General features: G+C 41.7%; 1 protein-coding gene across 1 annotated transcript in view; it reads right to left on the bottom strand.

The window, feature by feature from the left end:
- musk (muscle, skeletal, receptor tyrosine kinase) overlaps positions 1-24,608 on the bottom strand; it is an 86,282-nt gene extending 61,674 nt beyond the window's left edge. Inside the window, exons 1-5 of the mRNA XM_061877014.1 lie at positions 24,379-24,608; positions 14,243-14,369; positions 6,835-6,986; positions 6,602-6,729; positions 6,377-6,518 (exon numbers count right to left, since the gene is read on the bottom strand). Coding sequence (XP_061732998.1) covers positions 6,377-6,518; positions 6,602-6,729; positions 6,835-6,986; positions 14,243-14,369; positions 24,379-24,460 — 631 coding nt within the window. The 5' untranslated portion in view covers positions 24,461-24,608. The remainder of the gene's footprint in view (positions 1-6,376; positions 6,519-6,601; positions 6,730-6,834; positions 6,987-14,242; positions 14,370-24,378) is intronic.
- Between the last annotated feature and the right edge of the window lie 830 nt (positions 24,609-25,438).

The following is a 25,438-nucleotide window of genomic DNA, read 5'->3' as shown; positions in this document are numbered from 1 at the left end:
ACTGCGTGAGTTAAGTGGTCCTCTGTCCTCTGTTGTCCTCTGTGTTTTTTATACAATTTGATTTCTATTTTGCTGTTTTAATTGATTTTACCCTTTAAAATAGTTTTTAATCATATTTGTTTTTATATAGTTTTTATTGGTTTTATATTTATTTATTTTTTGTTTTTATTCAGTCATTGGTGGAGCATAATATATATATATATATATATATATATATATATATATATATATATATATATATATATATATTTATTTTATTTTATTTTTTTTTACAATTGTTTTTAACATGGCTGTGCAGCACTTTGGAAACGTTATTGTTGTTTAAATGTGCTATATAAATAAAGTGGATTGGATTGGATTGGCTCTTACCGGAGACTTGAGTGGATTATGCGACCTCCTCCTGCAGCTCAAAACGGCAGCTGTGATCTTGGCTCCTCTGCTTTTTTATTTTTAGTCAAATATATCCTTGTTGTTAAAAAAAAAACTTATGTGTAATAATTACATTTTTATGCCATAGTAAATTAGCTGTGGCAATTTGCTCTTATTTTACCGACTTCCTTTTCTCTCCTGTGATGTGTGTGTAAATGGGGCACTTTATGTCTGTATCGCATATTTGTTGCCGCACCGGTGGCGGTTAAAGAACTTTTAATATATTTACCGATTGTTCACCGCAGCCATCCGACTCTCAGGTATGACTTTACAATCTCACTAAAGTTGTCACGTTTCGGACCCATCTTGATGCGCAAAGTTGTCACCCCTTGGATGCACGATTGCAGGTAAGACCTGATTTTAATATATAAAAAACAAAAGGGGCGGCATGGCGTAGTGGGTAGAGCGGCCGTGCCAGAAACCTGAGAGTTGCAGGTTCGCTTCCCACCTGTTGACATCAAAAGTCGCTGCCGTTGTGTCCTTGGGTACGACACTTCACCGTTTGCCCCCGGTGCTGCTCACACTGGTGAATGAATGATGAATGAATGATTGGTGGTGGTCGGAGGGGCCGTAGGCGCAAACTGGCGGCCACGCTTCCGTTGGTCTACCCCAGGGCAGCTGTGGCTACAGATGTAGCTTACCACCACCAGGTGTGAATGAATGATGGGTTCCCAGTTCTCTGTGAGCGCTTTGAGTATCTAACAATAGAAAAGCGCGATATAAATCTAATCCATTATTATTATTATTATTATTATTATTAAAAGAACACTGGTACAAATGGAAAACGGAATACTAACGTGACTTGTTGCGTGAAGCAAACAACGGACCAAGAACGAACAAAGGGGAGCAGGTGGGCTTAAATACAAAAACATAATCACAAACAGGTGTGTGACAGGAGCCCGTGCAGGAGGAGCAAATCAAGTTACCATGGTGACCAATACAAACGAGGAAGTGCTCAAACACTAGAATCGGCAGAGTCCAGAAACAAACATGATCAAAACATATCAAAAGGGGCGGCATAGCTCGGTTGGTAGAGCGGCTGTGCCAGCAACTTGAGGGTTGCAGGTTCGATTCCCGCTTGTGCCATCCTAGTTACTCCCGTTGTGTCTTTGGGCAAGACACTTTACCCACCTGCTCCCAGTGCCACCCACACTGGTTTAAATGTAACTTAGATATTGGGTTTCACAATGTAAAGCGCTTTGAGTCACTTAATAAATAAATGGGTTGTACTTGTATAGCGCTTTTCTACCTTCAAGGTACTCAAAGCGCTTTGACACTACTTCCACATTTACCCATTCACACACACATTCACACACTGATGGAGGGAGCTGCCATGCAAGGCGCCAACCATCACCCATCAGGAGCAAGGGTGAAGTGTCTTGCTCAGGACACAACGGACGTGACGAGGTTGGTACTAGGTGGGGATTTGAACCAGGGAACCTCGGGTTGCGCACGGCCACTCTCCCACTGCGCCACGCCGTCCCTGAGAAAAAGCGCTATATAAATGTACTTGAGAAAAAGCGCTATATAGATATAATTCACTTCACAATTCACAAAAGGCAAAACAATAAACGATCCGTGTAGCGGATCGTGACAAAAATACTATTAACACAATAAGCTGATAAGGGATATTCCAGAATTATCCAAGTAAATGTGTTTAATTACGTCTGAAATGCTCCCACTGCTGCCTTTTTTTTTCTCCTTTTTTTTTAGTGCTTCACTCTAACTTTCCTCATCCACAAATCTTTCATCCTCGCTCAAATTAATGGGGAAATCGTCGCTTTCTCGGTCCGAATAGCTCTAGCTGCTGGTGGCCATGATTGTAAACAATGTTCAGATGTAAGGAGCCCTACAACTTGTGACGTCACGTGCACATCCGGTAAAGGCAAGGCTTTTTTTATTAGCAACCAAAAGTTGCGAACTTTATCGTCGATGTTCTCTACTAAATCCTTTCAGCAAAAATATGGCAATATCGCGAAATGATCAAGTATGACACATAAAAAAGACCTGCTATCCCCGTTTAAATAAGAAAATCTCATTTCAGTAGGCCTTTAAAGACACGTAAAGTGCTGTTTTTTCTTGACTATATGGAAAGCATTAAGAGACACAGGCCGCACGCTCTTATTTTGGCACCCTGCACACTTGGCTACTTTAGTGAAAGAGTAAACAACCTCGCCCGGCCATGTCAGCCACACAAGTGTTATTCTGTTATTTGCTGCTAATTAAAGCTTCGCTCAGGGTGGAGCTGGGATGGGATTTACATGAGGTAACCAAACAAATGTGCCAGTGACAGAATTATAAGCTGCTCAGCCCCGACATCTGCAACAAATATGTCAGTCACCAAGCTACATGATTCTATTTGAATAAAGAGTACGGGTTATAGCCTCCCATAAAGCAGAGATACAGTCGTGGTCGAAAGTTTACATACATTTGTCAAGAACATCATGTCATGGCTGTCTTGATTTTCCAATCATTTCTACAACTCTTTTTTTTTTTAATAGAGTGATTGGAGCACATATTTGTTGGTCACAAAAAACTGTCATGAAGTTTGCTTCTTTTATGGATTTATTACTGCTCTATTGAAAACTGCTGGGTCAAAAGTATACATACAGCTATGTTGATATTTTCTTACATGTCCCTTGGCAAGTTTCACTGCAATAATTGGTGCAGTTCAGCTAAATGTGTTGGACTTGTTTCTTCAGCATTGTCCACATGTTTAAGTCAGGACTTTGGGAAGGCCATTGGAAAACCGTAATTTTAGCCCATCCATCCATCCATCATCTTCCGCTTATCCGAGGTCGGGTCGCGGGAGCAGCAGCCTAAGCAGGGAAGCCCAGACTTCCCTCTCCCCAGCCACTTCGTCTAGCTCTTCCCGGGGGATCCCGAGGCGTTCCCAGGCCAGCCGGGAGACATAGTCTTCCCAACGTGTCCTGGGTCTTCCCCGTGGCCTCCTACCAGTTGGACGTGCCCTAAACACCTCTCTAGGGAGGCGTTCGGGTGGCATCCTGACCAGATGCCCGAACCACCTCATCTGGCTCCTCTCCATGTGAAGGAGCAGCGGCTTTACTTTGAGTTCCTCCCGGATGGCAGAGCTTCTCACCCTATCTCTAAGGGAGAGCCCCGCCACACGGCGGAGGAAACTCATTTCGGCCGCTTGTACCCGTGATCTTATCCTTTCGGTCATGACCCAAAGCTCATGACCATAGGTGAGGATGGGAACGTAGATCGACCGGTAAATTGAGAGCTTTGCCTTCCGGCTCAGCTCCTTCTTCACCACAACGGATCGGTACAACGTCCGCATTACTGAAGACTTTAGCCTGATTTAGCCATTCCTTTACCACTGTTGACGTGTTTTGGGGGTCATTGTCCTGTTGGAACACCCGATTGCGCCCAAGACCCAAGCTTGTCCTGAAGAATTTGGAGGTAATCCTCCTGTTTCATTGTCCCATTTATTCTCTGTAAAGCACCAGTTCCATTGGCAGCAAAACAGGCCCAGAGTGTAATACTACCACAACCATGCTTGTCGGTAGGTGTGGTGTTCCTGGGATTAAAGGCCTCACCTTTTCTCCTCCAAACATATTGCTGGGTATTGTGGGCAAAAAGCTTCATTTTTGTTTCATCTGACATCACATGGACAAAGATAAGACCTTCTGGAGGAAAGTTCTGTGGTCAGTTTTCAATCATTTCTAATTACTGGAAACTCAAGACAGCCATGACATTATGTTCTTTACAAGTGTATGTCAACTTTTGAATGTATGTACTTCCAAAATGTGATGTTAGTATTTGCTTACATGTCCTTTGGCAAGTTTCACTGCAATAAGGCGCTTTTGGTAGCCATCCACAAGCTTCTGCTTGAGTTTTTGACCACTCCTCTTGAGAAAATTGGTGCAGTTCAGCTAAATAAATAAATGATAAATGGGTTGTACTTGTATAGCGCTTTTCTACTTTCAAGGTACTCAAAGCGCTCTGACACTACTTCCACATTTGGGGCGGAGTAGCTCGGTTGGTAAAGTGGCCGTGCCAGCAACTTGAGGGTTGCAGGTTCGATTCCCGCTTCCGCCATCCTAGTCACTGCCGTTGTGTCCTTGGGCAAGACACTTTACCCACCTGCTCCCAGTGCCACCCACACTGGTTTAGATATAACTTAGATATTGGGTTTCACTATGTAAAGCGCTTTGAGTCACTAGAGAAAAGCGCTATACAAATATAATTCACTTCACTTCACATTTACCCATTCACACACACGTTCACACACCGATGGAGGGAGCTGCCATGCAAGGCGCTAACCAGCACCCATCAGGAGCAAGGGTGAAGTGTCTTGCTCAGGACACAATGGACGTGACGAGGTTGGTACTAGGTGGGGATTGAACCAGGGACCCTCGGGTAGCGCACGGCCACTCTCCCACTGCGCCACTCCGTCCCTAAAAGTGTTGGTTTTCTAACATATACTTGTTTCTTCAGCATTGTCGACATGTTTAAGTCAGTACTTTGGGAAGGCTTTTCTAAAACCTTCATTTTAGCCTGATTTAGCCATTCCTTTACCACTTTTGACGAATGCATGGATGATGATTTACAGATCATCTTCAAGCCGATTTCTGACAGTCGCTTCAAGATGCGTTGTATTGTGGGTGGTCTTATTTACGTGGTTTACCTTCGACAGCATCTTTACCCCGTCATCTTTGTTGTAGCCGTGTAGCATGCAAGGACGGGATTGGAAGAAGTGGAAGAAAAAATGTCCGACCGATAAAAAAAAGTTCCATGGGTGAATAATGTAAACTCACTACACCGGTATGTTTTAGTGCTTTCATGGCGAGTTTACTGACAGATGCAAGTAAGAACTTTACACTACTTTATATTAGAAATGGTAACAGTGGAGGATGAATGTCCCATAACAAGAATATAGAGAAAAAGAAGTTTATCGATTATGGCAGTGGTCCCCAACCACCGGGCTGTGGCCCGGTACCAATAAGAATTTTTAATTCATTTTTATTAAAAAAAAAAAAATAATAATAATAATTATTATTTTTTATTTAATTTTTTTTTTACTTAAATCAACATAAAAAACACAATATACACTTACAATTAGTGCACCAACCGCAAAAACCTCCTTTTTTCATGACAAAAACGACAAATTATTAAGCGTTGACCGGTCCGCGGATACAAAAAGGTTGGGGACCACTGGACTATGGTGTCTGCAAAGGACTACAAAGGCTTCGGAGCGCAATTTTTCAGGATTTACGCAGATCCCAAATACAAATCAGCAGGTACCAGTAGGTAAGAAATGTTGCTTTTGCATAATAGTGTGAAACACAATTACCTTATTCACACACCATAATAATACTCTTATGTTGAAGCACAGTACAATCCATCAAGCGGTGCGGCTTCATTGCTTACCAAAGTCCTACTAAAATGTTTTGATAGATTTTTTTGAGCACTGTGTATAATGTTCTATACTTCCAATGGAACATGTACAATTTTGGTGTGGTTTACTTGAGTCATATTGCGGTCTACACTTATATCTTATGTATGACTGCCATCTACTGGTCACACTTATCATTTCGTCATGTAACAAATAAAATAGCACAAGCAAAACGGTCAAGTTTTGAGAAAATGAAAGGATTCGAAGTGCGCCTTGTAGCTGGTAATTTCTTACTCAATTGTGAAGAAAATGGGCTAAATGTGAGAACAGTTTTAGGAATGTGCGAAAAATGAAAAAAATATTCAAAATATTGTCAGCTAGGACATTTTTAATACATTCAGGCACACAGTTGCTGACCTTATTATTGGAACCTGGTTGTTTTGTTGTTAAATGTTCCAGTACTTATGCATGCACACTGAAAAGTTTAGACAAACCTTCTAATGTTAACGTTTTGGTTGATACTGACACTGTGGTCATCTACCAAGCATGGATTTCTAGTCTACGTATCGCCAAAGAAACCATATTTACCTTGTACTTCAATGGTGACGGGCTTGGAAAAGGCCAGGCCAAAGCTATTTCTGGCCACGCAGCGATACTGGCCTGCATCTTCCTTCTGAATGTTGTTGATCTTCAACGCCCCATAGTCAAGAATGTTGACTCGCTCGCTGACCTGCAACATGTTTGACGCTTTCTTACAATTCCTTTCATCCCGACGTCCTGGACAAAACCCTGACAGAGGTTATTCATCTTTACCTTAATGAGCTGGTCGTCTTTGAGCCAAGTGACATCGGGTTTAGGGTTTCCAAGAGTAACACACGGCAACACGGCTTTGGACTCCACCAGAAGAGTTACATTCGTTGGATGTCGCTTGATCTGCGGCTCTGGTACAGGGAAGGACAAGAGTTAAGACCGGGATTTGGGTGTTTGTTTAAGTGCTACTGAGCATGTATCAACTGGACAATTAGTTTGATGCCAAGCAGACGTACTCATTTTTAGCTGCAGGGCTCCACAGCTCTGGGCTGGCTCTCCAATGCCGTTACTGGCCAGGCAGCAGTACTCCCCGTTGTCCGTCTCTCTGACATGGGGGATGACCAGCATCTGTCCCTGCTCCTTGGTAACGTAACGAGGGTCGTAGTACCTAGTGAGATAGGAAAAAGACAATTAGAAGCTTCAGCATTCTCTCTCTCATTGATGATTTGCCTACCGTATTTTTCGGACTATAAGGCGCACTTAAAATCCTTTCATTTTCTCAAAAATCGACAGTGCGCCTTATAACCCGGTGCGCCTAATGTACGGAATAATTCTGGTTGTGCTTACCGACCTCGAACCCATGTTATTTGGCACATGTTGTAATGATAAGTATGACCAGTAGATGGCAGTCACACATAAGAGATATGTGTAGACTGCAATATGGCACCAGTAAACAACACCAACACTTTAAATGTTCCATTGAGAATACAGAACAGGGGTTAGGAACCTATGGCTCGCGAGCCAGATGTGGCTCTTTTGATGACTGCATCTGGCTCTCGGATAAATCCGAGCTGACATAGCTTAACACGATAAGTAATGAATAATTCCACTTGTAATCACAGTGTTAAAAATAATGTTTAAAATATAAAACATTCTCATGCTTTTTTATGCTCAAGAAGTTGCGTTAATGGAAAGAAGTTATTTATTTATTATTGGTTAGTGTGGGGCTTGCCCTCCTGGGGGTTCATCAGACCACCTGAGGGCAGTATAGCTCGGTTGGTAGAGTGGCCGTGCCAGCAACTTGAGCGTTGCAGGTTCGATTCCCGCTTCCGCCATCGTAGTCACTGCCGTTGTGTCCTTGGGCAAGACACTTTAACCACCTGCTCCCAGTGCCACCCACACTGGTTTAAATGTAACTTAGATATTGGGTTTCACTATGTAAAGCGCTTTGAGTCACTAGAGAAAAGCGCTATATAAATATAATTCACTTCACAATTCACTTCACTGTTTCAGGGTTACAATATTGTTTTATTTTTCAATAAGTCTCTCAGTTGCTTTCCAGCAATTGTATTTTTCCCTTTTTAGTTCTTTCTCCGTCTCTCCTCCTGGCTGCTGCTTATAACAGAGTGACAGGGGATTAGATAAAAAGGCCCAGGTGGGCCGTCTGAGCACCTGTCGTTGATTTAGAGGCCGGTCATGGCACACGCCGCATCGCTGCAGGCCCGCAGGCCACGGCCCCTCCACAGTTAGCTTCAGAATAACAATGTTATTACAAAGAATAAGAGACCTCTTATACTCTAGAAATGTTGGTCTTACTAAAAAATGCACACTTTTAGTTGTATTCAGTGTTAAAAAAAAAAAGTATATGGCTCTTACGTAAATACATTTTAAAATATTTGGCTTTTTGGCTCTCTCAGCCAAAAAGGTTCCCGACCTCTGATACAAAAGATTACACAGGGCACTCAAAATCTGTCAAAATGTTTTAGTACGACTTTGAAGCCGCACCGCTTGATGGATTGTCGGAACATTACGGCTACCGTAGTAAGAGAAACAGGTATTACTATGGTGTGTGTATAAGGACTGAAAAATGGTACCCATAAGCAGGCATTATCTAGCGTTTTTTTTTCACAAATTACCTTCTGGTACCCGCTGATGTGTATTTGGGATCTGCATAAGTCGTGAAAATGCGCGCAAGTCTGCCTTTATAGTCCGTGTCGACCCCGTAGTCCTTTGTATCTCAAAAGGGGGTACGCGTACCCCTGGGGGTACTTGAAGGTATGCCAAGGGGTACGTGAATTTTTTTTTAAATATTCTAAAAATAGCAACAATTCAAAAATCCTTTATAAATATATTTATTGAACAAAACTTCAACAAACTATGAATGTAAGTTCATAAACCGTGAAAAGAAATGCAACAATGCAAAATTTAGTGTTGACAGCTAGATTTTTTGTGGACATGTCTCATAAATATTGTTTATGTTTAAAATATTCTTTTTTTGTGAAGAAATGTTTCGAATGAAGTTGATGAATCCAGATGGATCTCTATTACAATCCCCAAAGAGGGCACTTTAAGTTGATGATTACTTATATGTGTAGAAATATTTATTTATAATTGAATCACTTGTTCCATGATCGACTTTGTAGTTGTGTCATCGGATTTGCGGCCTCATGTTTTGGACACTCGGGTGAAGAGAGGGGCGGAGCTTTCTACCGATCACCACCTGGTGGTGAGTTGGCTGCGATGGTGGGGGAGGATGCCGGACAGACCTGGGAGGCCCAAACGCATTGTGAGGGTCTGCTGGGAACGTCTGGCAGAGTCTCCTGTCAGACAAAGTTTCAATTCCCACCTCCGGAAGAACTTTGAACATGTCACGAGGGAGGTGCTGGACATTGAGTCCGAGTGGACCATGTTCCGCACCTCTATTGTCGAGGCGGCAGATCGGAGCTGTGGCCGCAAGGTAGTTGGTGCCTGTCGGGGCGGCAATCCTAAAACCCCTTGGTGGACACCAGCGGTGAGGGATGCCGTCAAGCTGAAGAAGGAGTCCTATCGGGTCCTTTTGGCTCATAGGACTCCGGAGGCAGTGGACAGGTACCGACAGGCCAAGCGGTGTGCAGCTTCAGCGGTCGCGGAGGCAAAAACTCGGACATGGGAAGAGTTCGGGGAAGCCATGGAAAACGACTTCCGGACGGCTTCGAAGCGATTCTGGACCACCGTCCGCCGCCTCAGGAAGGGGAAGCAGTGCACTATCAACACCGTGTATGGTGCGGATGGTGTTCTGCTGACCTCGACTGCGGATGTTGTGGATAGGTGGAAGGAATACTTCGAAGACCTCCTCAATCCCACCAACACGTCTTCCTATGAGGAAGCAGTGCCTGGGGAATCTGTGGTGGACTCTCCTATTTCTGGGGCTGAGGTCGCTGAGGTAGTTAAAAAGCTCCTCGGTGGCAAGGCCCCAGGGGTGGACGAGATCCGCCCGGAGTTCCTTAAGGCTCTGGATGCTGTGGGGCTGTCTTGGTTGACAAGACTTTGCAGCATCGCGTGGACATCGGGGGCGGTACCTCTGGATTGGCAGACCGGGGTGGTGGTTCCTCTCTTTAAGAAGGGGGACCGGAGGGTGTGTTCCAACTATCGTGGGATCACACTCCTCAGCCTTCCCGGTAAGGTTTATTCAGGTGTACTGGAGAGGAGGCTACGTCGGATAGTCGAACCTCGGATTCAGGAGGAACAGTGTGGTTTTCGTCCTGGTCGTGGAACTGTGGACCAGCTCTATACTCTCGGCAGGGTTCTTGAGGGTGCATGGGAGTTTGCCCAACCAGTCTACATGTGCTTTGTGGACTTGGAGAAGGCATTCGACCGTGTCCCTCGGGAAGTCCTGTGGGGAGTGCTCAGAGAGTATGGGGTATCGGACTGTCTTATTGTGGCGGTCCGTTCCCTGTACGATGAGTGCCAGAGCTTGGTTCGCATTGCCGGCAGTAAGTCGAACACATTTCCAGTGAGGGTTGGACTCCGCCAAGGCTGTCCTTTGTCACCGATTCTGTTCATAACTTTTATGGACAGAATTTCTAGGCGCAGTCAAGGCGTTGAGGGGTTCCGGTTTGGTAACCGCAGGATTAGGTCTCTGCTTTTTGCAGATGATGTGGTCCTGATGGCTTCATCTGACCGGGATCTTCAGCTCTCGCTGGATCGGTTCGCAGCCGAGTGTGAAGCGACCGGAATGAGAATCAGCACCTCCAAATCCGAGTCCATGGTTCTCGCCCGGAAAAGGGTGGAGTGCCATCTCCGGGTTGGGGAGGAGACCCTGCCCCAAGTGGAGGAGTTCAAGTACCTAGGAGTCTTGTTCACGAGTGAGGGAAGAGTGGATCGTGAGATCGACAGGCGGATCGGTGCGGCGTCCTCAGTAATGCGGACGTTGTACCGATCCGTTGTGGTGAAGAAGGAGCTGAGCCGGAAGGCAAAGCTCTCAATTTACCGGTCGATCTACGTTCCCATCCTCACCTATGGTCATGAGCTTTGGGTCATGACCGAAAGGATAAGATCACGGGTACAAGCGGCCGAAATGAGTTTCCTCCGCCGGGTGGCGGGGCTCTCCCTTAGAGATAGGGTGAGAAGCTCTGCCATCCGGGAGGAACTCAAAGTAAAGCCGCTGCTCCTCCACATCGAGAGGAGCCAGATGAGGTGGTTCGGGCATCTGGTCAGGATGCCACCCGAACGCCTCCCTAGGGAGGTGTTTAGGGCACGTCCAACCGGTAGGAGGCCACGGGGAAGACCCAGGACACGTTGGGAAGACTATGTCTCCCGGCTGGCCTGGGAACGCCTCGGGATCCCCCGGGAAGAGCTAGACGAAGTGGCTGGGGAGAGGGAAGTCTGGGTTTCCCTGCTTAGGCTGTTGCCCCCGCGACCCGACCTCGGATAAGCGGAAGATGATGGATGATGGATGGAATCACTTGTTTATTTTTCAACAAGTTTTTAGTTATTTTTATATCTTTTTTTCCAAATAGGTCAAGAAAGACCACTACAAATGAGCAACATTTTGCACTGTTATACAATTTAATGAATCAGAAACTGATGACATAGTGCTGTATTTTACTTCTTTATCTCTTTTTTTTCCGACCGAAAATGCTTTGCTCTGATTAGGGGGTACTTGAATTTAAAAAATGTTCACAGGGGGTACATCACTGAAAAAAGGTTGAGAACCACTGCCGTAGTCAACAAGCTTCTTCTTTTGTTGTTGGCATTTCTAATATAAAGTCGTGTGAAGTTCTTACTTATATCAGTCAGTAGACTAGCTATCAAAGGGCTAAAACTGTACTAGGTTTACATAATTCGCCCACGGAACTTTAGTTATTAGAGAGTTCCGATTGGACGGTTTTTCACAGTCGCGTTGTCGCACTAGTGATCTGTAAAACATCATCTATGGATTGAACTTTCACAGTATCATGTTAGACCCGCTTGACATCCATTGCTTTCGGTCCCCTAGAGGGGGGGGGTTGCCCACATTTGAGGTCCTCTCCAAGGTTTCTCATAGTCAGCATTGTCACTGGCGTCCCACTGGGTGTGAATTCTCCTTGCCCACTGGGTGTGAGTTTTCCTTGCCCTTTTGTGGGTTCTTCCGAGGATGTCGTAGTCGTAATGATTTGTGCAGTCCTTTGAGACATTTGTGATTTAGGGCTATATAAATAAACATTGATTGATTGATTGATTGATTGATTGATTGATTGATTGATTGATTGATCTATGCAACATTTTGAGCAAAAAAACACCATTACATGTTATGTAGACCAGTGGTCCCCAACCACCGGGCCGTGGCCCGACTGGTACCGGGCCGTGGCCCGATTGGTACCGGGCCGCAGAAGAAATTTTTTATATATATATATATATATATTTTTTTTTTTTTTTTTTTTTTTTTTTATTAAATCAAACATAAAAAACACAATATACACTTACAAATAGTGCACCAACCACAAAAAACTCCCTTTTTCATGACAAAAACGTCCCTTTTTCATGCCAAAGAAGAAAAAAAGAAAAAAAAAGGACACCCCCTACCCCCGGGCCGCGGGACAAAATATTAAGCGTTGACCGGTCCGCGGATACAAAAAGGTTGGGGACCACTGATGTTGACTACAAGGAAGTCTTTTACTTAAAATCCGGTGAGCTTTTTGTATGAAAATAGACCTGACTAGACCCAATCATCGGCACTGCGCCTTATAATCTGGTGCGCCCTGTGGTCCGAAAAATATGGTAAAGGTAGGCTAGTAAACATTATGCAGATCAGGAAGGTAGGCTAGTAAAGATTATGCAGATCATGCGTCTCCATTTTTTGTTTTTTAACTTAGGGCTGCCTACAGAAAATTTTAAAGATGCAGTGGTCACTTTGTTTTAAAATCAATACGATGTAGGTCATTATATGCTAAGCTGTCTGAACCATACTTGCCAACCCTCCAGGATTTTCCGGGAGACTCCCAAAATTCAGCGCCTCTCCCGAAAACCTCCCGGAAGAAATTTTTTCTCGAAAATGTCCCGAAATTCAGCTGGAGGTGGAAGCCACGCCCCCTCCAGCTCAAACATGCACAGTTCGAAGCTTTAAAAAGGAGGATTGCAGGCGGACCTGACGGCATTTAAAGTCATTTTTAAAAACGACTGCTAATCCTCCTCCTTTTCGACCGGACGACCGCGGAGAATTAAAGTAGGAACACTCCGGAGGCAGAAGTTCATTAAGAGGGGCGGACTCACCGGCTCTCAGCTATGTTTCCGTCACACAGAGGAAGTCAAGTCCTGAAGAAATCCTTCAGGAAAAACGGTTTTGTTTGTCAAAGATCTTGCGTTCACAAGACCGAACCTGGGGCGCAGCTAATCCAGGTCCGGTCCGACACACGGCCCGCAGGTGGCGGGGGAGAGGAGACGAACGAACACAGCTGACAGCGAGAGACGGCAGGGTAAAGCACATACTGGCGCCATCTTCTGGAAACTCGTAAGTGACGCTACTCAAATAGTGAAAGGTAAGTGTTGTTGTTGTTTTTTAGTACCCAGCAAGCACAGTACAGTTAGTAGAACAACTGTGTTTTTATTACTGTATATTTGATAGGTGCCGTCTGAAATTCAACTATTTATTTTATTTATATAGATAAATGGCTAGAATTCACTGAAAGTGAAGTATTTCATACATATATATATATATATATATATATATATATATATATATGGGGTCCGGTCCGATTACCATGGATGAAGTACTGGCTGTCCAAAGTCGAGACACAGGATGGACCGCTCGTCGGGACCCGGGATGGACCGCTCGCCTGTGTATCGGTTGGGGACATCTCTACGCTGCTGATCCGCCTCCGCTTGAGATGGTTTCCTGTGGACGGGACTCTCGCTGCTGTCTTGGATCCGCTTGAACTGAACTCTCGCGGCTGTGTTGGACCCACTATGGATTGAACTTTCACAGTATCATGTTAGACCCGCTCGACATCCATTGCTTTCGGTCCCCTAGAGGGGGGGGTGTTGCCCACATTTGAGGTCCTCTCCAAGGTTTCTCATAGTCAGCATTGTCACTGGCGTCCCACTGGATGTGAATTCTCCCTGCCCACTGGGTGTGAGTTTTCCTTGCCCTTTTGTGGGTTCTTCCGAGGATGTCGTAGTCGTAATGATTTGTGCAGTCCTTTGAGACATTTGTGATTTGGGGCTATATCAATAATTGATTGATTGATTGATGTGTATATATATATACATTAATTGGCAAGTATGGTCTGAACAAAACCTCTTTGCTTTGTATTATGGATGACAAAGCAAACTAGTGTAATATCTAAAAAACATAACTAATTTATAAGGGGTTTTATTCCTTAATCATGCCAATGATGCTGAAAACTGCCCTCAGGCCGCACTTTGGCCAGCCCTGATGTCGAGGCTTTAGACCGGAGGATGACTTACATGATTTGTTGGTTATTCTTGGTCCATGTGATGTCTGCAGAGGGTTGGGATTCTACCTCACAGATGAAGGTTGCGTTGTGATCCAGCAGCACGTCCACTGTCTCCAATAATGTAATAATACGAGGCGCTAGAAAGGAAACATTTAAAATCGGTTAAAAGTGAGTTGTTAACTTCTCCAACACTGCCACCAAGAGGGATGTTTTCCACAAGGCAATTTTTGTTCGATACCATGTATCCATTCCATGTTGTTATTTATCCAAAATAAGATTTTGTAATTTTCCAGTAATTATTAGGTGAGAGAGAAATTATAGCACATCTTTACATACAGGAACGTCTAAAAAAAATTGAATAACTTCCATCCATTTTCAACCACGTATCCCTTTCAAGGTCGCGGGTGGTGTTGGAATCTATCTCAGCTACTATCAATGAAAGATCATTTACTTGAGAAGTTCAATTTAAAAACTTATTTTTTCAAGATTGCTTAATTTCTTCATGTTTTTTTATGATTATATAAACAAGGCTTGTGTATAAAAGCCTGAACGAAAAAATTGGATCTGATAAGTTAATGAACAAACCTTGTTTATAATCAGGAGCCCAAAAGAACCTCTTCACTATACTTAATGATCATAGCTTACGGATAATTAAAAACAAGGCAGTTATATATTTTTTTTATATGTGAACAATTGTCAAAATGTTTACTATAGTAAACGATTAGTTTATGCTCTAATAGGAAAATCAACTACACAATTCCTGAGCCTTTAATTGTTCTCTTAGTCCAAACCAAACCAAATAACATTTGCACCAATATATATATATATATATATATATATATATATATATATATATATATATATATATATATATATATATATATATATATATATATATATATATATATATATATATATATATATATATATATATATATATATATATATATATATATATATATATATGTCTTGATTGGATTATCCAGAGAATATTGCTCGATACCGTGGTAGAGCGCAATATGTAGGTGTGGGAAAAAATCACAAGACTACTTCATCTCTACAGATCTGTTTCATGAGGGGTTCCCTCAATCATCAGGAGATTTTTTTTATATATATATTTTATATATATTTATATATATATATATATATATATATATTAGGGGTGGGCAAATTAATGCGTTAATTACGAGTTAACTCATCAATCTATTAACGCCGACAATTATTTTATCGCGCATTTGCGTATGTTGTTTACATGCTTTTATTTTGTTAACGCCTTTTCTTATAAAGATGGCGGCGCCCGGACGGGCTTCGGCGTGGAGGGGCTCTTGGTAAAGATGGAACATTTGTCAAAAATACCGGACAATCCTGCAAATTTCATGGCTGGCTTACAGCGTGGTCACTCCGGGATCTCTTACGACCGCCAGACAATTCTGAATGTGGATAGATCGGGCCGTTTTGGACTGAATGACGCGTGCTTGCTAGACCGGCTAGCTAGCATGGGAATACTTTGCCGGCTACATCCAGCGGCTTGTGAAGCAGCGGAGTATATGTGTTGTCTGTCTATTTATCAATCATGCAGACGAGGAGTGTTGGCTGAGTGCTTAACGTTTACTTTCAGAGCGTGCATATCACAACATAAAAGTTGCCGTCATGGCGACACACAACCTATACCGGGCTACCGCGCATGCTCGTCACTCCTGTTGCATGCTGGGTAGGGTAGTTCTTTTATTCCCTGGCTCATAACATCACAATATAGTACCATGTATATGATGCCTTCAGTTTATCAAAGCACCAAGCAAACAATCGGAAAATTCCCATCATATCAATTCCTAGATATGGTCATAATTATTTTAAGTACACTACGCATAATAAACACAACATTATTAATATTGCTACTACGGATAATTTGATCAAAAATTGCCTAAAACAGCCCACTACCTATAATATAGGTTTTTTAAACATAAGATCCCTGATAAAAAAAAAATGTTTCTGCTGTTACCTCAGAAATTCCCTGTTCAGATGTTATGATTGTGGCTCAGAGATTTGTATGTAGATTATATTTATTTTCCATAACAAACAGGATAACTTAAATACCCTGGCAGTGGCAATAAGCTTAAATGTTTGTATTTACATGTTTTGAGTTGATTTTCATAAAATATACTATTTAACTGCTACTGTTTAACAAGGACTAATTTAAATTGTGTTTGCACAACAAATGTTTTGGCGCTTTTGTTCATGAGGGAGAATATTCCAATAAAGGTGCACTACACACTACTTTTGAATTCATTATTGGGCTTTGCGTATACAATGCAGTTAATCGCGATTAATCGGAGAAAAAGTGCGATTAACTTCGATTAAAAATTTTAATCGTTGCCCAGCCCTAATATATATATATATATATATATATATATATATATATATATATATATATATATATATATATATATATATATACCATCTTGCTTGTTGCAAGACATGTTTTAAATAGGTTAAAATCCAATCTGCACTTTGTTAGAATATATAACAAATTGGACTAAACTATATTTCTAACAAGGACAAATCATTATTTCTTCCAGATTTTCCAGAACACAAATTTCAAAAGAAATTCAAAAGATTTTGAAATAAGATTTAAATTTGATTCTACAGATTATCCAGATATGCCAGAATAGTTTTTTTTTAATTTAATCATAATAAGTTTGAAGGAATTTCACAATATTTCACAAATATTCTTTGTCGAAAAAACAGAAGCTAAAATGAAGAATTAAATAAAAAATTATTTATTATTCTTTACAATAAAAAAAAAATACTTGAACATTGATTTAAATTGTCTGGAAAGAAGAGGAAGGAATTTAAAAGGTAAAAAGGTTTATGTGTTTAAAAATCCTAAAATCATTTTTAAGGTTGTATTTTTTCTCTAAAATTGTCTTTCTGAAATTTATAGGAAGAAAAGTAAAAAAATTAATTAATTTATTTAAACAAGTGAAGACCAAGTCTTTGAAATGTTTTCTTGGATTTTCATATTTTATTTGAGTTTTGTCTCTCTTAGAATTAAAAATGTCAAGCAACGCGAGACCAGCTTGCTTGTAAATAAATAACATTTAAAAAATAGAGGCACCTCACTGGTAAGTGCTGCTATTTGAGCTATTTTTAGAACAGACCAGCGGGCGACTCATCTGGTCCTTACGCGGGCACCACATTGGTGACCCCTGATTTGGATAGACTAAGGTCTGACATGTTTAGTAACTTTACCAGTGGCAGTAGCCAGACCAAGATGGCGGTGTATACTGGCAACCTAACCCGAACTTTCGATTTCTAACACTAACCCTAACCTCAACCCTAACCCTAAATATAACAATATTTCAGGGCTGTAAATCTAATTTTGAAATGAGCAAATCCTACTATTGTTATCAGTTTTAGAGGTATTGGAAAAGAAGATGATTTTTTAATGCCTTTTGACATATCAGGGCCATTAATGATGACTTGACATGAAATTATTACATACGACTCCTTTAATATTTCCATCATGTTACACTTATTTTTTCAATCGGTATCTGGCATGTTATTTTTTTGTGTAATACATATATATATATATATATAGATTATTCTCTACTTTGTTGTTTTCTTTTTGGTTTTGGTAATTTGCACTTTATGCCTCTGGGATTTTTCCATACCTTTTTTCCCATTATTAGCTGTAATTGTGTTCCCATCTCTTTGATGCTTTCATGCAGCACAAAGTAGATTTGTTGTTCTTTCGGCGGAAGAACAGATGTCAGCCATGAGTACCGCTTGCTCATTTCTCACAAACATGCAAAGGATTAGCATCGTGTCAGGAAATACAAATTCAAAGCGGCAAGAAACTCGGCGCACATGTTTGCACGCAATCTTTTCAAATGAAACAGCAAATGAAGCCAACGCTGTTCAGAGAAGAACAAATAAAAACAAGGCCGGTTTCTTTGTCTCGCCGCAAAACTACGGCAAAGCGAGCCAGCGCTCACAATTACCAGCGTCTTGCAAAGAAACATCATGACTTTTGCAGAACTTTCCGGATAGTACACAACTCCATGTAATTGCGGACGATTCAACCAAAAACTCAGTAATGTGTCCATGTTTTAGATTGAGTGCAAATGCAAAACAGAAGTCATGGTTTCTTGCTGAAAAAGGGCACAATATTATACTCATATGATAGGAATCAAAAAGACAGAAACACAACATCTGGCTTTAGTCTGCATTGGAACAATTACTGGCATTTATGCAGTCAGAAAGCAAATTTTTTTGTATTGTTTGAATGTTATTTTCTGTTGTGAAATTATTAACACATTACCGTAAAATATCAAATAACATTATTCACGTAAGAGACTAGACCAGGGGTGCCCACACTTTTTCTGCAGGCGAGCTACTTTTCAAATGACCAACTCAAGGGGATCTACCTCATTTATATATATCATTTATATTTATGTATTTATGAAAGAGACATTTTTGTAAATAAGTTAAATGTGTTTAATGATAATACAAGCATGTGTAACACATATAGATGTCTTTCTTTCACAAAGACAAGAATATAAGTTGGTATATTACCTGATTCTGATGACTTGCATTGATTGGAATCAGACAGTAATGATGATAACGCCCACATTTTCAAATGGAGGAGAAAAAAAGTTGTCCTTTCTGTACAATACCACATGAAAGTGGTTGGTTTTTGGCATCTAATTCATCCAGCTTCCATACTCTTTACAAGAAAAACATTGGCGGCAAATTCCGTAGCTTGCTTGATTGACATTCACGGCACCCGAGGGTCTTGTGAGATGACGCTGGCTGCTGCCAGTTCATTATTATGAAAAAATGAAGGCGAGAAACACTTTTTATTTCAACAGACTTTCGCGCCGTCCCATCCGTCAAAACTCTAAAGGCCGACTGCACATTTCCTATCTTCACAATAAAGGCCCTGCTTCATGCTGCCTGCGCTAACAAAATAAGAGTCTCGGAAAGCTGGCGTGCACAAGTGATGTGCACGCCAGCTTTCTGAGGGATCGCTTGTGCACGCCAGTTTTCCGAGACTCTGTATTTAGTTAGCGCAAGCAGCATGAAGCAGGGCTTTTATTGTGAAGATAGGAAATGTGCAGTCGGCCTTTAGAGTTTTGACGGAAGGTACGGCGCGAGAGTTTCTCGCCTTCCTCTCGGTCATATTTTCATAATAATGATCTTGCAGCAGCCAGCGTCATCTCACAAGACCCTCCGGTACCGTGAATGTCATTTAAGTGACGTCTTGGTGAAGATTGATGATCACTAATTTTTAGGTCTATTTTTTTTAAAAGCCTGGCTGGAGATCGACTGACACACCCCCCGCGGTCGACTGGTAGCTCGCGATCGACGTAATGGGCACCCCTGGACTAGACGTATAAGATTTCATGGGATTTAGCTATTAGGAGTGACATATTGTTTGGTAAAGGTATAGCATTTTCTATATGTTATAGTTGTTTGAATGACTCTTACTGTCAGGCTTGCCCCTGACAGTTTGTCTATGTTTTAGTTTTTTCCACTGCATTTGTCTGTTTCCTGTGTTTAATATTTCTTGTCCTTAGTTCCTGCCAAATGCTCTTATTTTGTCAGCTTCCTGTCTTGTTCCCTGAGTGCTGTGTTCTCCTTCAGTTGCGACTGAATGGCATCTGGCCACACCCGTTGCCAATCAGTATTTGTACTTCGTTTGTCTTGTGTCAGTGGCTGGATCCTTGTATTGTCATTTGTATTGTCGTTGCCACATGTCGTTCTTGTCGTGTTGTTTTGATTTCAGCTATTACCTGTCGTGCTACATCTTGTCCTGGTCGTCGTAGCGGTAAGCTGTTTTTGTTAGCCATAGCTATTTCCAGTTTTTCTGTTTGTTATCCTCTAGCTTCCATGCTAAAGTTCCTTTTTGTTTCTTGTTAGCTTCTATGCTAAAGGCCTTTTGTTTTTTATCCGCCCACGTGCGCGCTTTCGGTTTGAACCCCTTTGTTTGGTTTTGTCTTAGTATTTATATTAAAATCATGTTTCCTCACTCCATTCCTGCCTCTCTGTATCTTGGGGTTCGTCAAGAAATAACCGTGACACTTACCATAATATGTTACGCTAACATACCAGGCACCTTCTCAGTTGGTTATTTATGCGTCATACAACGTACAATTATTCAGCCTGTTGTTCACTATTCTTTATTTATTTTAAATTGTCTTTCAAATGTCTGTTCTTAGTGTTGGGTTTTATCAAAGAAATTTCCCCCAAAAATGCGACTTATATATGTTTTTTTTCTTATTTATTATGCATTTTCGGCAGGTGCGACTTATATTCCGGAGCGATTTATACTCCGAAAAATACGATAGATCCGGGAAATATCGCTCAAAAGGAAGATATGAAACTGATACAAGAAAATACCAAAAAAAAGAGAAAAAGCCACCAAAATAGGAGCGCAAGACAAGAAGTACAAACGTAAAAGACTACACACAAGAAAACAGCAAAATAGTGAAAATAAGTCAAAGTGTGATGTTTTGCAACTTAACGCCAAAAAAAAACAAAAATGCTGATTATCGGTCCTGCTAGACACCGACCTCTATTTAATAATACAACTGTAACATTTGACAACCAAATAATGAAACAAGGTGACTCGGTAAAGAATCTGGGTATTATCTTCGACCCAACTCTCTCCTTTGAGTCACACATTAAAAGCGTTACTAAAACGGCCTTCTTTCATCTCCGTAATATCGCTAAAATTCGCTGCATTTTGTCCACTGAAGACGCTGAGATCATTATCCATGCGTTTGTTACGTCTCGTCTCGATTACTGTAACGTATTATTTTCGGGTCTCCCCATATCTAGCATTAAAAGATTACAGTTGGTACAAAATGCGGCTGCTAGACTTTTGACAAGAACAAGAAAGTTTGATCACATTACGCCTGTACTGGCTCACCTGCACTGGCTTCCTGTGCACTTAAGATGTGACTTTAAGGTTTTACTACTTACGTATAAAATACTACACGGTCTAGCTCCATCCTATCTTGCCGATTATATTGTACCATATGTCCCGGCAAGAAATCTGCGTTCAAAGGACTCCGGCTTATTAGTGATTCCTAAAGCCCAAAAAAAGTCTGCGGGCTATAGAGCGTGTTTTTCTATTGGGGCTCCAGTACTCTGGAATGCCCTCCCGGTAACAGTTCGAGATGCCACCTCAGTAGAAGCATTTAAGTCTCACCTTAAAACTCATTTGTATACTCTAGCCTTTAAATAGACCTCCTTTTTAGACCAGTTGATCTGCCGCTTCTTTTCTTTTTCTCCTCTGTCCCCACCTCCCTTGTGGAGGGGGTCCGGTCCGATGGCCATGGATGAAGTACTGGCTGTCCAGGGTCGAGACCCAGAATGGACCGCTCGTCGGGACCCAGGATGGACCGCTCGCCTGTGTATCGCTTGGGGACATCTCTACGCTGCTGATCCGCCTCCGCTTGGGATGGTTTCCTGTGGACGGGACTCTCGCTGCTGTCTTGGATCCGCTTTGAACTGAACTCTCGCGGCTGTGTTGGAGCCACTATGGATTGAACTTTCACAGTATCATGTTAGACCCGCTCAACATCCATTGCTTTCGGTCCCCTAGAGCGGGGGGTTGCCCACATTTGAGGTCCTCTCCAAGGTTTTCATAGTCATCATTGTCACTGGCGTCCCACTGGGTGTGAGTTTTCCTTGCCCTTATGTGGGTTCTTCCGAGGATGTCGTAGTCGTAATGATTTGTACAGTCCTTTGAGACATTTGTGATTTAGGGCTATATAAAAAAACATTGATTGATTGATTGATGTGATAGGTGGTGACAGTACACCTACTTTGAGACAAGAGCTAAAGTGATGCATGATTCGTTATACTTTAAATTCATAGTCAACAATTGTGACAGAGTTTCGTTTTGAATGATTTCTGCTGGTGGTGTGCCTCTGCATTTTTTCAACGCAAAAAATGTGCCTTTGCTCAAAAAAGGTAGAAAAACACTGAATAAAACAAAATATTATTTTTTTAAATTTATTGTTGGTATTTATTTGACAGGGACAGTACGATGAAACATTGCTACCTGTTGGTAACCCACGTCAAAGTACAGTCCATAAGACTTCTAGCCACAGGCTGATTTGCAACCCTCGTCCCTGCTTAGGTGTTGAAAGATAAGTTGGGAAAAGTGAAAAACACATACCAAAAGATTAAGACGAGTAGAAAATAAAAATACATTAAAAAAATTGGCCCCTTTTGTGCGTACTACACCCCGTTCTAGTGCTCACACTTCTGATTGTCCTTTTCCTACGGATGTCTCTCGAACGCAGCACCGGACTTAAGAACTGGTAAGTTGTGGTATGTAACGGAACCCGAACAATCTTCTACCTCTCATGTTTTTATGACTTCATCAGACTGTGTCGGTCCATAAACACCTCTCTTGTCCTTGTGGTGAAGGTAAGGGTGATCTCAGGGTTACATGGTCTACACACGCTATATGCCGTAGTGCCTTTATACCACAAAACTGGTGGGAAAACATAGTACTTCTACAAACCCCCTTTCCATATGAGTTGGGAAATTGTGTTAGATGTAAATATAAACGGAAAACAATGATTTGCAAATCCTTTTCAACCCATATTCAGTTGAATGCACTACAAAGACAAGATATTTGATGTTCAAACTCATAAACTTTATTTATTTTTGCAAATAATAATTAATTTAGAATTTCATGGCTGCAACACGTGCCAAAGTAGTTGGGAAAGGGCATGTTCACCACTGTGTTACATCAGCTTTTTTTTTTTAACAACACTCAATAAACGTTTGGGAACTGAGGAAACTAATTTTTGAAGCTTTGAAAGTGGAATTCTTTACCATTCTTGCTTGATGTACAGCTTAAGTTGTTCTACAGTTCGAGGTCTTTTACGCTTCATTATGCGCCACACATTTTCGATGGGAGACATGTCTGGACTGCAGGCCGGCCAGGAAAGTACCCGCACTCTTTTACTACAAAGCCACGCTTTTGTAACACGTGGCTTGGCATTGTTTTGCTGAAATAAGCAGGGGCGTCCATAATAACGTTGCTTGGATGACAACATATGTTGGTCCAAAACCTGTATGGACCATTCAGCATTAATGGTGCCTTCACAGATGTGTAAGTTACCCATGCCTTGGGCACTAATACACCCCCATACCATCACAGATGCTGGCTTTTGAACTTTGCACCTATAACAACCTGGATGGTTAATTTCCTCTTTGTTCCGAAGGACACCACGTCCGCAGTTTCCAAATATAATTTGAAATGTGGACTCGTCAGACCACAGAACACTTTCCCACGTTGCATCAGTCCATCTTAGATGAGCTCAGGCCCAGCATAGCAGAGTTTTAACTTGTACTTACAGATGTAGCAACCAACTGTAGTTACTGACAGTGGTTTTATGAAGTGTTCCTGAGCCCATGTGGTGATATCCTTTACACACCGATGTCGGTTTTTGATGCAGTGCCGCCTTAGGGATCAAACGTCTGTAATATCATCGCTTACGTGCAGTGATTTCCCCAGATTCTCTGAACCGTAGATGGTAAAATCCCTAAATCCCTTGCAATAGCTCGTTGAGAAATGTTGTTCTAAAACTGTTCGACAATTTGCTTGCAAATTGTTGACCCTCGCCCCATCCTTGTTTGTGAATTACTTAGCATTTCATGCAAGCTGCTTTTATACCCAATCATGGCACCCACCTGTTCCCAATTAACCTGCACACCTGTGGGATGTTCCAAATAAGTGTTTGATGAGCATTCCTCAACTTTATCAGTATTTATTGCCACCTTTCCCAACTTCTTTGTCACGTGTTGCTGGCGTCAAATTGTAAAGTTAATGATTATTATCAGTTTGAACATCAAATATGTTGTCTTTGTAGCATATGCAACTGAATATGGCTTGAAAAGGATTTGCAAATCATTGTATTCCGTTTATATTTACATCCAACACAATTTCCCAACTCATATTGAAACGGGGTTTGTTGTACGTAATTTCCCTTTGTTAGAGTTGTGTACTTGTTACAGGTAAAAGGGGTCAAAGCAACATGTCAGCACCCTTCTTTGTCTCTAAATAGTTACATGTAAAAGTCATTTTAAAAGCATTCGGCGTACGGAGGTTCCACTTACCTCTCTGTATCCCGTTACTCAAGGTGACCAAGACTAAAAGAAAGAGGGTGTTCAAGACTAAAATGGGTCTGAAAGTCTTCATGGTGGCTCCAAAATGAGCCCTCCAGACCTTAGAATTAAAAAAAAATGCAATTTATTCTCCCATAGCTTCCATTAAATACACTCGGCCTGTTTGGTCAGAGGGAGCCATGCTCAACACTGACCACTCGCTCAGTGTGTGTGTGTGTGTGTGTGTGTGTGTGTGTGTGTGTGTGTGTGTGTGTGTGTGTGTGAGTGACATCAGCAGCTGCTAGTCAGGCTCTCATGTAGTCACTCGGCCACGCTCAAAGATCCAAATCCCCCAATGCTGCAGAGTCGGTCAGTGTTTATCAGCAGCAGTCAGAAAATAATCATGACATAAAACTGTGATACTGTCAAGCAAATATTGAAAATAATCTGAAAATACAGCGGTGGCTCGGTTTTCATTATTTGGTTTTTGAATAAGTACCGTTGGCGTACAGCAGGGGTGTGAAACTCATGGAGGAACATGTATTCCCACCTGGGCCGGACGGGTAAAATCATGGCATGATATCTTAAAGGAGAACATTAGCACAATTTCAGAAGGGTTAAAACCAATACAAATCAGTTCCCAGTGGCTTATTTTATTTTTCAAAGTTTTTTTCTAAATTTTACCCGTCCCGGAATATCCCTAAAAGAAGCTTTAAAGTGCCAGATTTTCGCTATCTGCGAAGCGACTGTCCATTTCCCTGTGACGTCACATAGCGACTCCAATACAAACAAACGGTGGATAGCACAGCAAGATATAGCGACATTAGCTCGGATTCAGACTCGGATTTCAGCGGCTTAAGCGATTCAACACATTGCGCATGTATTGAAGTGAATAGTTGGAGTATGGAGGCAGACAGCGAAAACGAAATTGAAGAAGAAACTAAAGCTATTGAGCGAATAGCTAATGACGCTATTCGGCCATGTCTGCCTTAGCATCACCGGTAAAATGTGCTGACCAACGATCGGAAGTTTCGCATCTTGTGACACAGGATCAACTTTAATCGGTCGATTG

The sequence above is a fragment of the Nerophis ophidion genome, linkage group LG17, assembly GCF_033978795.1.
Source record: "Nerophis ophidion isolate RoL-2023_Sa linkage group LG17, RoL_Noph_v1.0, whole genome shotgun sequence".
In the NCBI taxonomy this organism is placed as follows: Eukaryota; Metazoa; Chordata; class Actinopteri; order Syngnathiformes; family Syngnathidae; genus Nerophis; species Nerophis ophidion.
Note: the sequence above shows the minus strand (reverse complement) of the source record. Positions and strands in the feature narration are given on the sequence as shown.